Below are 13,877 nucleotides of genomic sequence, written 5' to 3'. Positions count from 1 at the left end.
CTGTCATTTTTCCAGAGAGAGTCTTCACCTGAGAATGCAGATAATTCCCTATTTGATCTGAAGCCATCATCATTTGTCTATTGGTAAATGATTTACTGCATTTTTCTTAAAATCTATGCCTAAGAGTCATTTATAAATGTTTATTTTCTCTTTAATAAATCTAAAATTTAAATAATGAGCTGTAACCAGTAAATGCAAGATTTAAGAGTTCGAATAATGTTTAGATAAAATAATAAGAAATGCGTTTGAGGTTCTTAAATTAATTACTGAATGATATTAAGTATTTCCTAGGCTTTAATTGTGTTTTAGCTGGTTCTAATTCACGATCAACCAGTCCAACTAGTTGGTCCATTGACCAAACAGTGGAGTGCCTTGATGATAAAGTCAGGATTCAGAAGACTGTATATAGACTGTGTATATATATATATATATATATATATATATATTACCTACTGGCGGTCGCCAGTAGGTAGTTATAGTTAGGACCACGTTTCCTTAGGAAATCCGCAACATTCTATTTTGAATAACTTTGGCGCCGGTTGACGAATCCTCGCAAATTTTTCAAAATAGGTGGGGCGCTACGCTACGCTCCTACCCTGAAAGTCTCGGGGGGATTCGTCAAGCGGGGGCTGAGATAAAAGGGGGGTCCCAAAACGCGTTTTTCCCATGCATTTTTCCATAGGACCTTTAGACACAGCTACAGCCCGAACGGCTGAACAGAATTACTTGAAATTTGGCAGAGAGGTAGTCCTCAGGTCAAGGAAGTGCCTTTTGTAGGTTTGGTGTAAATCTGTTCAGTAGATTCTGAGAAAATAGCCTTTAAATCAATATATATATCTGAGCCAGCGTACGGTGCGCTTACCGTACGCGTACGGTGGCGTGCGCGAGCGCGATTCTGATTGGCCCTTAGATCTTAGTAAACATTCGAATCGGTCGAAACCAGGAAGCGGCGGCCGCCATTTTCTCTCTCGCACTCTGACAGGGGGTTGAAAAACAAAGTGCAAATCATGTAAAGGGGCTGTTTACACAGCTCCCAAGCACCTAGCCATGTCGAGGGAGTCCCCAACGATCCCCCAAGTGAAAAAAGGCAATTTTAATTTTTTCGAAATTTTCGCAGTTTACGCTTACCGTACGCGTACGTTAAGAAATAATAATAAAAAAAAATATATATCCACATTCTCCCCACCCCGTGTGCAAAAGGTGCCCGAAGAGCACCTTTTGTGCATGGCTCATCAGACATAAACAAAACCTATATTTTACCTGTCACAACGATGCTCATCATATGACCTCCATGTGCGCACGGTGCGCGAAGCGCATCGTGCGTTCATGGCCCATCTAGCGTAACGTGGGCACCGCGTGCTCACTGTGCGCACGGAACGAACTGCGTTAAGTGGGCGCGCACGCCACAAATGGCGTAAAGTAACTTAGCATTTAAAAAAACGTACAAATTCACTGAAAAAACCATAGGTTTCACACACGTTATAGTTAGGAATTAGCATTTAAAAAACCTTGCAAATTCACTGAAAAAACCATAGGTTTCACACATGTTATAGTGAGCTGGACATTTTACTGATAAAAAACCAATGAAATTCCCCCGTTATAGTTACTGTAGGCAACTATAACTCACGCGACCGTAATCCTCTGCTGATGACATATGTGTCTTTATGAAAAAAAAATATTTGTAATATATGTATAGCTAAAATTTAATGGAAGAAGACATGGGCAAATAAGTGTCTAAATACAGTATTAGCATCAGCAGAGGATTACGGTCGCGTGAGTTATAGTTGCCTACAGTAACTATAACGGGGGAATTTCATTGGTTTTTTATCAGTAAAATGTCCAGCTAACTATAACATGTGTGAAACCTATGTTTTTTTCAGTGAATATATATATATATAGACATAGATATATATATATAGACATAGATATATATATATATAATTTAATAGAAAATTAGTCCTGATAGATAATAAGGTACCCACTTGGTCCAGCAGCCTTTCTCCTGTGTACAGATTCGAGTGAGTTATGTGGATGAGATGCGTGTTGGTGTTATGGGCCCCACCAATGAAGGAACGTATGAATAGGGATCTGTGACATAAGGAGATTATGTAAATTTTGTACTCCGCGCTGGATCAGTTGATACGGCAGGTATGCATTGTAGCCGGTACCACTACTGCACATTCCAAGCAATGAGGCACCTTAATGCTTGTCTATGATGTGCTTTGAGAGGGTGCTCTTAGTAACAGTGACACACTGAATCATAAAGGCTGAATTCCTTAAGGAGACATGACCAAGGGTATCATAGTCAAATGAGACACATACTCCTTTCTGAGTGCCTCTTGACATTCCCCATGCTTTTTTAAAGGATTATTTCCATCATAAACCACCATGAGATGCTCACCCATGCATTCCAAGGGAAGCTCTGATCATCTATTCTGAAGGGTACTTCTCACCGCTGATACCGCACCTTTAGAATATTTGGAAGCGTCAGACTGGAATCGAAAATGTTCACACAGCAGTGCTCCCACACAGCAGTAGGTGGTGCCATGCACCTCTGTGTTAACCTTTTTCCATTTACAAGTGACGAACAGAGTCACATTTAAGCACCACCCCTGTGCGCTGATGTTAGATAGATAGTTCCTTTATTTCTGTACCTTCGACCGCGGACCCGGGGCTCTACTCATTTTTCCTCATTGATTGACAGGATTTTTTTTTCGAAAGTTCACCTCCAGAGTGCAGGTGAACTATGTCCCCTCCAAAAATGAGAGGATTTTGGGAATGTTGCAAACAAATGTCTGTGACAGACCAGCCCGAGTTATGCCTTTATTGTTTTGGCTGTGGACACGACTTGAAGTAATGTGAGAAATGCACCTTTGTGCATCCAAAGGAGATCCTGGAACGTGAAGCAAAGCTGTATGTCACTGAACACTGGAAGAAACCACACAAGTCGTGCTCATGTTCAAAGTCGAGAGAGCGGACTTGTTCCCGCCCCCAACGGCATTTCCGCCACATGTCCCCGTTGCATTTGAATTCTTCAGGTAGATCCAAATCAAAGTTGAAGAGGAAACGCAAAAAAGACAAGTGGGGCTCGTCCTCATCCTGCCATTCTCCAGAGAAGTAGCAAGGCCGTCAACTTGCCATTCAGTCTCCCTCCCAGTCTTCTGAGGAGCTGATTCCATACTTGGTCAAGATGCACCTTGAGTTCCATGGATCATTGGCAATGCCGCAACAAATCAAATACTTTTGGGAAGACATGTTGCACAACGTTGGCGGTCTTCTGGCTCCCTCTGGTGAACCTTTGGGCCAAAGGATCCATAGGAGCCTCCAGTCGGTTTCCACTGGCAGATCTGTCCTTGACATTGTCTGTGCCCTTCAAACTTGCTTCGGGTTCCACACTGCCTTTGGTGCCAACGTCCATTCCGGCTGCAAAATCTGCACCACTTCCTTTGACTTCAACGCCAGCCCTGACTCTGCCAGGGACCCCTTTTCTATTCCGGTGTTTGACTCCTAACCAAACAGGTCTCAGTATCAACCAAGGTTGCATCCCAAGACCACTTTGACTCACCTGGTCACCATTCAGTCACATTCAAATAGAACATAGTGTTAGAAATGGGATTTTTGGTAGGCTAGGGCATGTACCAAAGCCAGGCAGAAACCACCACTCTAGTCAGGGTAAGGAAGTTACACTCCGAAAATAACCCCTGCTCACTCCCCTGGTAGCTTGGCACGAGCGGTCAGGCTTATCTTAGAGGCAGTGTGTAAAGCATTTGCACATAACCAACAGTAATACAGTGTAAGCACTACAAAATGACACCACACCAGTTTAGAAAAATATCCAATATTTTTATATACTTAAGACAAGACCAAAAACTATAAAAAATCCACCATACAGTACTTAAAAATCTTCAGTTAACAAAATATGCTTGAAAAACAGTTCCTTCCTGGGCCATCACGGCGTTGTGAGCAAACAAATCCAAACAGTTCTGGCTGACCGCGGCGTCGCAGGGCTAGCTACTGTGTCGGGGAGACCCGCAAACAGTACCTTTTAGAAATGCAGGGTGTCGGCCACCTCTCGTGGAGCTTCCGAAAGCGCGGCATCTGCAGGTGTTGGTTCCGGAGGTCGGTGCAGGAGTCAGCGGGGCCCTCGAAGTCACACGCGTTGCAGATCGAACTCCTCTCTGTTGAAGTCAGGAGCGCTGGCGTCGGTAGGCGTCGGGTGATGCGGTGCGGCGTGCGGTGCCCTCAGGTCGCGTTGCAAGCAGCGGCTCGGTGGCGGCGTCAGATGACGTCGTCGGTGAGACCAGGGTCGCGGTGCGAAGTTAATGCGGTGCTCGTTGCAGTGCTGGCAGGTCGCGGTGCAAGCAGCAGCGGCGTCGTAGTTGCTGATGCGCTGTCGTCGGCTGAGGAACGGGAGTCGATGGCGCCGGCATCGGTAGGCCAAAGCTGCGGTGCGGGATGAGGGCGGTGCCTCATGTAACTTTACAAGCGGTGCCCTTTGAACCATGGTGCAAGCAGCTGCGTCTATTTTGGCGTGGAGCGGCGGGGATACCAAGGCGTCGTCGTGAAGCGAGGCGGTGCGGAGTGCGGGGCCCACTGGTCGCTGTGCAGCACAAAACACACAGTCCCTACTGCTGAGGGCAGAAGAACTTGAAGTCTTTGCTGTTCCTGAGACTTCTTGAACATGGGGCAAGCTTTTGTAACAATTGCATGTCGAAATATCGACAGCAGTCTCTACACTTCCAAGATAACTTCTTGTGATCTACCTGTTTATTTTCTTTTTTCCATCTCGGAAATTAAAAAACAATTCTATTTTTCCAGCAAAGAAAATATATGCTCTCCATCTGAACCCCCTTCTCGAAGGTAACGGCTGTGGTATTACTGGCATAAATGTAGCCATAGTTTACTCATTTCTAAGCACAGATTGACTGGTACCAAGTTTCCCATCATTAAGGATATCCTAATCAAAAGCATTGTTATGTTTTCTTATCCTTTGGACCATGCTAAGTCTCTCTCACCTCTCCCCACAACTGACATGGATACCCAAGGAAATCCTTTAGAAGTACCGGAGTTAAGCATAGCAAACAATGGACACTTATATTAATTGTTTTATTTTAAGATCAATCCAAATTAGAGTTGAAGTGCAAAGATATTGGGAAACTCACAGCATCACTGACATCTCTGCTGCTGTTAGTTCTGAAATCAAAGACTCTTATTTCAATCTTTGCCAAACTCTATTTTTCTGTTGTTCCTAAATTCCATCCCAAAACACCATCTGGAAGTTATACTACTGCTAGTGGCATATGCCACTAAATTGTTTTAATGAAATATGCCTGTGCCAGCACCACAGAGGCAATGTTTGGCATTTGAAATTTGAGAAGGAATTATACAGTGAATATTCAGATTACCACACTGGCAACTTTCCTGTGCGAAGAACAATTTATCAGACAGTTGTAATGGTTATGCATAACCCATCATCAGCACACTTAATGTTTATTGCAGATTGAGGTGCATATAAATATTCCTTTTTATTTTTTTAAGCAGTCATTTTGTGCTGATACTCAGGAAGTGAATGTATGGTGCATCTGAACTCGTCACTCCATGTAGCAAGAAGAAGAAAATTGAGTTGTTTTTCTGAATCCAAGGCATCCAACAGAGATGTGTCTCACCTTAAGGAAGACAAAAGTCAAAGTCTAAGAACAAGGTCCATAATGATCAAAGGTAAAAAAGGAGTTTGAGCAGATTAAGTAGTGCAGGGTGGTGCAGTTCCTAGGACCCCCCCCAGGACCTACCCAGGACCTGCGCGTTTTGGATGACCTAAACCAGGGGTACTCACAAACTTTCTGTCGGGGGCCAAAATTACAGTGTGGTTAGTGGCCGAGGGCCGCACTGGTAGGGGTGGAGTCAGTGGGGGCGGGATCAGTGGGGGCGGAGCTAGAGTAAAAAAAAAACTTTCAAAACATTAGACAATGCTGTATTTCACAATCAGATGCAACTACAAAGAGCACATTTTGATAATACATTTTTATTTGAAGGCATTTAGTGAAAGTAGAACAGCAAGTACAAAGGCAAACATAATGGGGGGAAAGTATTTCCCAAGGCACAGAGTTTATCCACTAATTTTACATTTCATGTCTGCAATTAACTTCTTGTATTCTGGAACCTTTTCAGAGAGTGCAAGTCTCATGAGATGATCCAGATGTGCATCAGTCAGTTTGTTTCTTAGTTTATTTTTTATAGCACCCATTGTAGAAAAGGAATACTCGCATACAAATGTGGAGCCAAACATGCAAAGTATTCTCTGTGCCAAGGTAAAAAGAAGAGGGATTTTTTCAGGTGGCACACTTTGCCAGAAATCTTCTGGTTCCTTCCCCAAGAAAGAGGACTCAAGCACAGAGCTGAATTGCATGTCAATTAGTTCCATCTCAGCTTGTGCCCTTTTCAAACCAAGAAGTTCAACAGCTTCAAGATTCCTTGCACTGACAATCCATGGATTTTCTACAAGCCTGAAAAGTGGGGTGAGAACTCTGAACTGAGAAAATCACCTCTTAATGTCCCCAGACATTTCCTCCAGATACGCACACAGATTGAGACTGAACAACATTTCCTGAGCTTTTTCAACCCTCTGTGTTAAAGCCTGCAACTTAGGAAAGTGTGTGAGATCACCATCGTTCATCTGCTCTCGGAACAGCTCGAGTTTACTTTCGAAGGAGTATATGGCACTCATCATTGAGGACACAAGTTTCTGTCTGCCTTGAAGTGCCAGATTGAGTGTGTTGAGATGTGAGAAGATGTCACACAGAAAATGGAGCATGGTGAGCCATTGCAAGTCATATAATTCTGGGAAGGACTGCCCTCGGCTGATTACAAATTGTTCAATTTCTGGAAGCAAACTAATAAATCTTTCTAGCACTCTACCTTTGCTCAACCACCTAACCTCAGTATGCAACAACAGATCTGCATATTCACTTTCCGCATCCCTCAGTAATAATTTAAAAAGTCTGTGGTTGAGTGCTTTTGCTCGAATATAATTAACAATTTTAACGACTTGCTTCATAACATCATTTAGTTGACCTTGTTTTATTTTCGCGCATAATGCTTCCTGATGGATTATACAATGATAATCAATTAAAGTGGATGTTTGAAGTTTTTTTCTTAACAGAGATACAAAGCCCTTCTCATGTCCAATCATGGAGAGTGCCCCATCTGTAGTGACACTTACAAGATTGTTCAATGGCAGGTGATGCGATTCAAAGAAATGACACATGCTGGCCAAAACATCCTCTCCTCTTGTGTGACCATGCAATGGCAAAAGGCAGAGAAGCTCTTCCTTTGGAATGATTCCTTGTTCCAAATACCTCACCCAAATCATTAACTGTGCTACATCACCTACATCTGTTGACTCATCCACAGCAATGTTAAAGAAAGGGGACAGCTTGACTGCATTGATGACCTGTGCTAGAACATTGTCACCCATTGACTCGATTCGACGTGTGCATGTGGAATCTGACAGTTGCAATGCACCGATTTCCTTCATAATGTTTGATTTATTAGGGTAGTTGGCAAATAAAATGTCTGCTGCCGAGAGAAAATACTTCTTAACCAGCTCTGCTTCTGCAAATGGCTTTTTATGTTTGGCAAGTAAGTAACAAATTTGGAAGGATGCCTCGGTTACTGCCTCGGATTCTTTCATCTGGCACAGAAAGAGCTTTTGTTGGGAAAGAAGGGCTTCCTTTAGTGATGCCACCTTCACAGAACGCAGTTTGGAGTTCAGTGGAAAGTTTGCAGTGTATCCAGAGTGCCGCGTTTTGCCGTTCCAGATTATACCTCTTTAGCACATTTACTTTCTCTTTGCAAAGCAAACAAGTGGCGTTTTCTTTTGGGCATTCCACAATCAAGTACTCTTCTTCCCATGCTTCCTGGAAGGTCCTGTGTTCTCTGGATCGATCTGGGTCGTTTGCAAGGCTTGGAAACTGGACTGTAGGCCATTGCGGAGGAATCGGATTTTCCGCCCGACAGCACCCTACGACTGATAAACCGACACACTCCACGACCGATACTGCGTCACGACCGATGGACCAACACCACTTCTCGCAACAGATCTGTGAGCAACATCAAAGTAATGTTTTGTTTAAACATACAACATAATGGGTAAACCTGCACATGGAACTCAATAGGGTTTTGAAATAAATGGCATGCACACGTATCTAAAACCGACGTTCACGCGCAGGTATCTTGGCGCTAAATAACAGATGTTTGTTGTTACCCAACTCATTTTATCGACCTCAGATGGATGAAGGGCAGGACCCGCCGGGATTTGAACCTGTGACCATGAGGTAGAACGCAGGCCCCTGCAGTGGACAAGGGGAGGGCCCTGGTTTCAGGTGGGTATTCGTATGGTATGCAGTTTCTGTCATCAGTACTTCTCACCCCTTTCCCCACAAGAGCAGTTTAAACATGCATGAGAAAATATCCTAGTTTGCAAGTACTATGAGTAACCCTGCACTAGACAAAACACCATCTCTCTCTACTAAGAACAGTAATCACTGGAATTAGCAAGACATTTTTATTGTTGCCCAAAAATGTTGGAGACCAGGAAGGAGGCAGCAAATGCTTTTAAAACCATATTATACATACAAACACTTCAGCAGCTCTGCCCATAGCACCACATAGCACCACATCCTCCCCCCACTGATTTATTTATTATTGCCCCACTTAGAGAAACTTGCAGTGCACTGACCCGCTATAAACACCTGGATGTGACTCAATTCTAATTACGCACTTGACAAGAACAATATGCTGCCTACAAAAAATTAACATCCTAGAAAAAGCAAACACTCATAGGGAATGCAAGATTAAGTAAAGCATGTGAAATGTAAGCAGCGAGTGCTTTCGCATGAAAAGGTAAGGTCATGAATACAGGGCCCGGAAAGGACCCGTTTCAGTGCCCATTGCTTATAATTATACCCTTTCAAAACCTAGGCGGTATGGCTTAAAAAGACCACATTCGTAAACACACAGACGCTGTATACATTTTGTTTTCCAATTCACCCATCAAGCAGGTATTTCAGTACCTCCAGGCAAGGTGCACTTTCCCACACAGGGAACAAAAGAGGGGAGAAAACAAAAGTATCACTTCACTGGCAAACACTGTAAAGTGGCGCTAATGTGTTTGGGTGTAAATAAATCAATCTGGCCACCTTGCAACCACTCGGTCTTGCTTTAATTAGTTATTTTTTACATTTGGGATGTTTTATTCCTCTCCACCCCCGAGGCTGCACTGGTGTCAGAAAAAGACGTTCCGAGCAAAAATGTTTTCTTTTTTGGATCCATTTCACAGGGCAGCAAATACGGAAAGGAGGAAAGAGAAGGTAAAACCCGTTTCCTGAAGTCTTGGGTTTCACTGAGGAGCGAGACCGAAAGAGAGGGAAGACTCGGAGGCTTAGAGGCCGTCACCGGGGCATGCGCTCACAGTTTAATTTATAGGGGCTTGGGGAGGCTGCACGCAGGAGCCATATGGAACAAATGTACATAGCTGTGCGAAGATGAGAGAGAAGATGAGTGCGGCTATCACCAGAGGTAGGCAACAGAAAACCATGGTCACTACGGAGTAGCCCAGGTACGAAGGGACCTTCTCTGGAGGCAGGGGCGGCCTCGGCAGCTCCAGGCCTCTCACCGCTGTTGGAATAACGATTAAAAAAACATACCTGTGCAGGCGCTGCTGCAAAGGTTCTCCGGGGCTGGAAGGACGTCGTGAAACCAGGGGCGCAGGAAGCTCACCAAAAGGTCCTTTAAAAGTCAGCTATAACTAGCGCTAGTTACAGCTGACTTTTAAAGGACCTGAGCTTCGCGTGACGTCAGAGGTAGGCAGGCCAATCGGAGGAAAGCAGGAAGCAGAGACGATGGCCGCAGGAGGAAACGTTGTGATTACGTATTAAACGCGTATTCACAACGTTTGCTCCTGCGGCCATCTTCCCTGCTTACTCCAGAGAAGTGTACTGTACTCCATCAAGGTCTGCGGGCCGCTAATGAAGGCCGGGCGGGCCGCCAGCGGCCCGCGGGCCGTACTAGGAGGAACCCTGACCTAAATTGAAGGCTTGGTGTGCAGACAGACTCTGGACACCCCCACAAGATGAGTCAGCCATTAGACCAGCTAGCTCTATGGTGGCACTACCACCCTCCTGTATTCCGCAGCGGTATAGGTAGTTTCTGGCAACCACTGAACATGACAACCCTGATTCCTCGGTTATCTTGGAAAACTGTACAGTATCTTTCGCTCAGTCACTCATGCTTGCTTTTCTCAGAATACATAGAATGATGATTGGAACGGTTTCAATAATTATTTATTGGTCAAGCGTCAGTCTAGTGTGAAACATATTAGCTGCGACAATCAAAAAGCAGGAGCAGACCCAAATGTGATCGCTAGCACCAATATCATAACAAGTAGATACATTTCTACCATAGTGCTAATAAGATTATATAGATATGTAGGTGAAGCATGTGTATGTAAGTGCTAGGATATATCCTAATGGAGCCAAGAATCCCCCGGGGAAGTGCTAACCCCTCACCTGATGGTTCTGAATGAAAGACCCCGTCTCTGCATCGAGGATTACACCCCGCAAGGGATGTCAGATCTCTGCCTGTCGAAGGATCAGCCTGCAGAGTCTCGGTCCAGCCTGAATGGAATTCACCTCTCTGTCTGTAAGGGGGAGTGAGGGTCTTTTATACTAAAGTGTTCACTCCCGGGTTTCTTCTAGAATCAATATGTTTTGAAAGCATTTAATAATCCCTTGCTAATCCTTTTCTAAACAAACATGATCATGCATAGCTGGCTGTTGGCCATGGATGAAAAAAGTGGTGACCCTTATACAGAATATATGTGCCGTGCCTGGGATTAAGATAGGGTACCAAGAGCCTTCCGTCAAAGAGACTGAAGTTAGCTACTAGGTAAAAGGTCACCTTTGTAGGACTGTTGTGTCGTGTGGGTGGGACAAAATGTATGTAATCAGTATGTACATGATAGGACAATCCTAAAGGACATGACACCCACTCCTCATCAAAAGGTCAACAAGGTCAGCTAGGTAATGATAGATAGTGCTAAAAAAGGCATAAAAATCATATATATTAAAGCGTACTAAAAGCACTTAAAAAGGCTTAATAATTGTCAATAAAAAGCAATGTCTATCATAAAAGCATTCTTCCCTAAAAAAGCGTTCATAAAAGGTCCTTTATACGTTTGAATATATTGTCATTGTGTTTTAAGAATTAAATCCGTTATTAGCAGAGTGCGTAATAAGAACAATACACAACATACTGCCTACAACCCCATAGGGCCGGCTGTAATCAGGGTTACCAACAAGGAGGAAGAAAATAACCACTGTAAACACTTACGCAGAATAAAGGATACACAGCAAGCCGCCTACAGCCCGACATGGGCCGGACGCGTCAATAGAGGAACTGGGGGGGAGGGGGGCCCCCCTCCCCTCTTCATGCAATAAAATAAAAAGTCATTCTACAGTGCATAACATCCTCACAATCCATTCTTCAAGATGGAGAAGGGGCAGTTGCTAAGACGACAGACCTGCCATTTCCAAACTGGAGAACAACAACAAAAACCCAAGAACCCAACAAAACAAAAGGGAAGACAAACCCCCACCCTCCCTACCCTATTCCTCTCCGAACGAGCCAGAATCATAGATAAAAGGGGTACCTTCTAGAGAAAAAGAACGAAGGGGGCAATGTTATCAAGACCTTAACCCAGGGTCAGAGGTATCACTCTACCCTGGGACTCCAGGATCAATTTCAAGATGCGCAAATATATAGGACAGGTGAGTTCTCGGAACTCACAGGAAAGGATAGATATAAAGGGGGTCCAAATCTTCGTACAATAGGATGTATCCCCCAATGTGGCCATAGACAATCTTTCCATGCCAAGGAGGGACCACAACTGGTGGAGCCACTGTGTGTGAACTGGGATTCTGTCAGATTTCCAGCAAGATAAGAGCACCCGATTTGCGGCATTAAGTGCCAGGGCCATCTGCCTTTCTTTTATTGAACGAAGAGGGAAAGTTAATGCATTGGGTAGACCCAATATTGTGTAAGCAGGGAACCTGGGGAAAGTAGTGTCGAAGGCCCTGTCAATTTCATCTAAAATTCCATCCCAATATCTAGTGAGTTTTGGACAGTTCCATAAGAGATGGAGTAGCATGCCAGGATTACCGCAGCCTCACCAGCACAGCCCCTCGCACTGAGGGTTCCACTTCATTATTCAGGACGGAGTATGAAATAATTTTGTATGATGTTTCAGTTTGTCCCATGGTATGTGCCGTGTGAGGTGTCCTAAAAAAAATAACCTCCCATTCTTTGTCTGAAAGTGTTCGGCCTATTTCCGCCTCCCACCGCTTTTGACCAGCAGATCTGTCTGCGTGCAGTATCCGGGATAGAAACGAATAGATTTCAGAGATGAGCTTCTTATCGTCTTTCTTTAGGAATAACCACTTTTCAAATGGAGACATTAGTCTGCACACCTGAGGTGAATGGATGCACCCATTACCCAGTACATCATTTGTGAGTGAAGGAATCGGTCCAGGTCAGATAGGTTATAATCTACTGCAAGCTGTGTGAATGGGATAGGGCTGTTATGGTCAAAAATACAGCCCAGTCGTTTACACCCACCCTCTAGCCAGCGGCCATCCACTCCCATAGACATGCCTGGAGGGAAGTCCGGATTCAAAAATAGGGGGTCATAGGCAAGGGAAACGTAGTGAGGCTCGCGGACAAGGCCACCTTATCCCAGACCTGAAAGGTTGGCCGCGTTACAGGAGATAAATAGAGCCCCCAAGCCCTGGAGGACATAGGCATCCACACTTCATTCCAGATATGTCGACCTGCGACTTACTGATCCATGAATACCCAGTGTTTCTCCATAAGCGGGCGGTTCCATTCCACCAAGTATCGCAAAAGCGCCGCCTGATTGTAGCGAGTCATGTTGGGCAAAGCGAGGCCACCATCCTGCTTCAGTCGTTGCAATAGATGTTTCTGCAGCCTGGATGACACAGACCCCCGAATAAACCGCTCAATCTCTCTCTGGAGTTTAGGAAGCAAATCCGGGGGCGGCAAAAGTGGAAGAGTCTGAAAAATATATAGCACTCAGGGTAAGATATTCATCTTCACCGCAGCGATCCTGCGAAGCCTCGACCGCGGGAGCCGCTGCCAATGTACCAAGTCTTTACGTACAAGCGCATATAATTTGGAATAGTTGGCGGTTTTCGTCAAACTTGTTGAGGACTAGACCAAGGTATGGAAGCTCCTCTGTGACCCAATCGAAATCAAACTGAGCATGCAGAAGTCCCACCGTATGCGAGGTGGAAGTCAAGTTCAGTATTTGTGACTTCTGCATATTGACTCTAAAACCGGATGTGTGGCCAAATGCTTGCAAGTCTGCCACAATAGCCGGAAGTCAGGTCAGAGGATGGGTGATGGAAAAAATAACATAATTGGCATAGAGACTGATCAGATGTTGGTTTGCGCCAAACAATATGCCCTTAGCGTTAGGTTTGTCTCGAAGTCGCTGTGCAAAGGTATCCATGTAAAGGGCGAAGAGCAACGGCGACAGCGGGCACCCCTGCCTAGTGCCTCTGCCGATTGAGAAAACACAAGATCTTGACCCGTTCACCATGACTGAGGCGCTGGGGGAGCTATAAATGCTCGCAATCCAGTTTCAAAAGCGCGTACCCAGTCCAAATTGTTCTAGAGTAGCGGACAGAAAAGGCCAGTGCACACTATCGAAAGCCTTCTTGGCGTCTACTGCTAACAACAGGGCTTCTTCCCAGGAACGCTGTACTTTATCGATCAGATGGAAAAGTCATTTAGTATTATCC

At 44.7% G+C, this 13,877-nt stretch overlaps 1 protein-coding gene across 1 annotated transcript; it reads right to left on the bottom strand.

Annotated features, from left to right (window-relative positions):
* Positions 1 to 6,538: 6,538 nt before the first annotated feature.
* Positions 6,539 to 7,690, bottom strand: LOC146801804 (protein FAM200C-like). The gene has a single exon (XM_085623716.1). The coding sequence runs from the start codon at positions 7,688 to 7,690 to the stop codon at positions 6,539 to 6,541; it is 1,152 nt and encodes a 383-aa protein (XP_085479842.1).
* Positions 7,691 to 13,877: the final 6,187 nt, after the last annotated feature.

This window comes from Triturus cristatus, chromosome 8 (genome assembly GCF_964204655.1).
Source record: "Triturus cristatus chromosome 8, aTriCri1.1, whole genome shotgun sequence".
Classification (NCBI taxonomy): Eukaryota; Metazoa; Chordata; class Amphibia; order Caudata; family Salamandridae; genus Triturus; species Triturus cristatus.
Note: the sequence above shows the minus strand (reverse complement) of the source record. Positions and strands in the feature narration are given on the sequence as shown.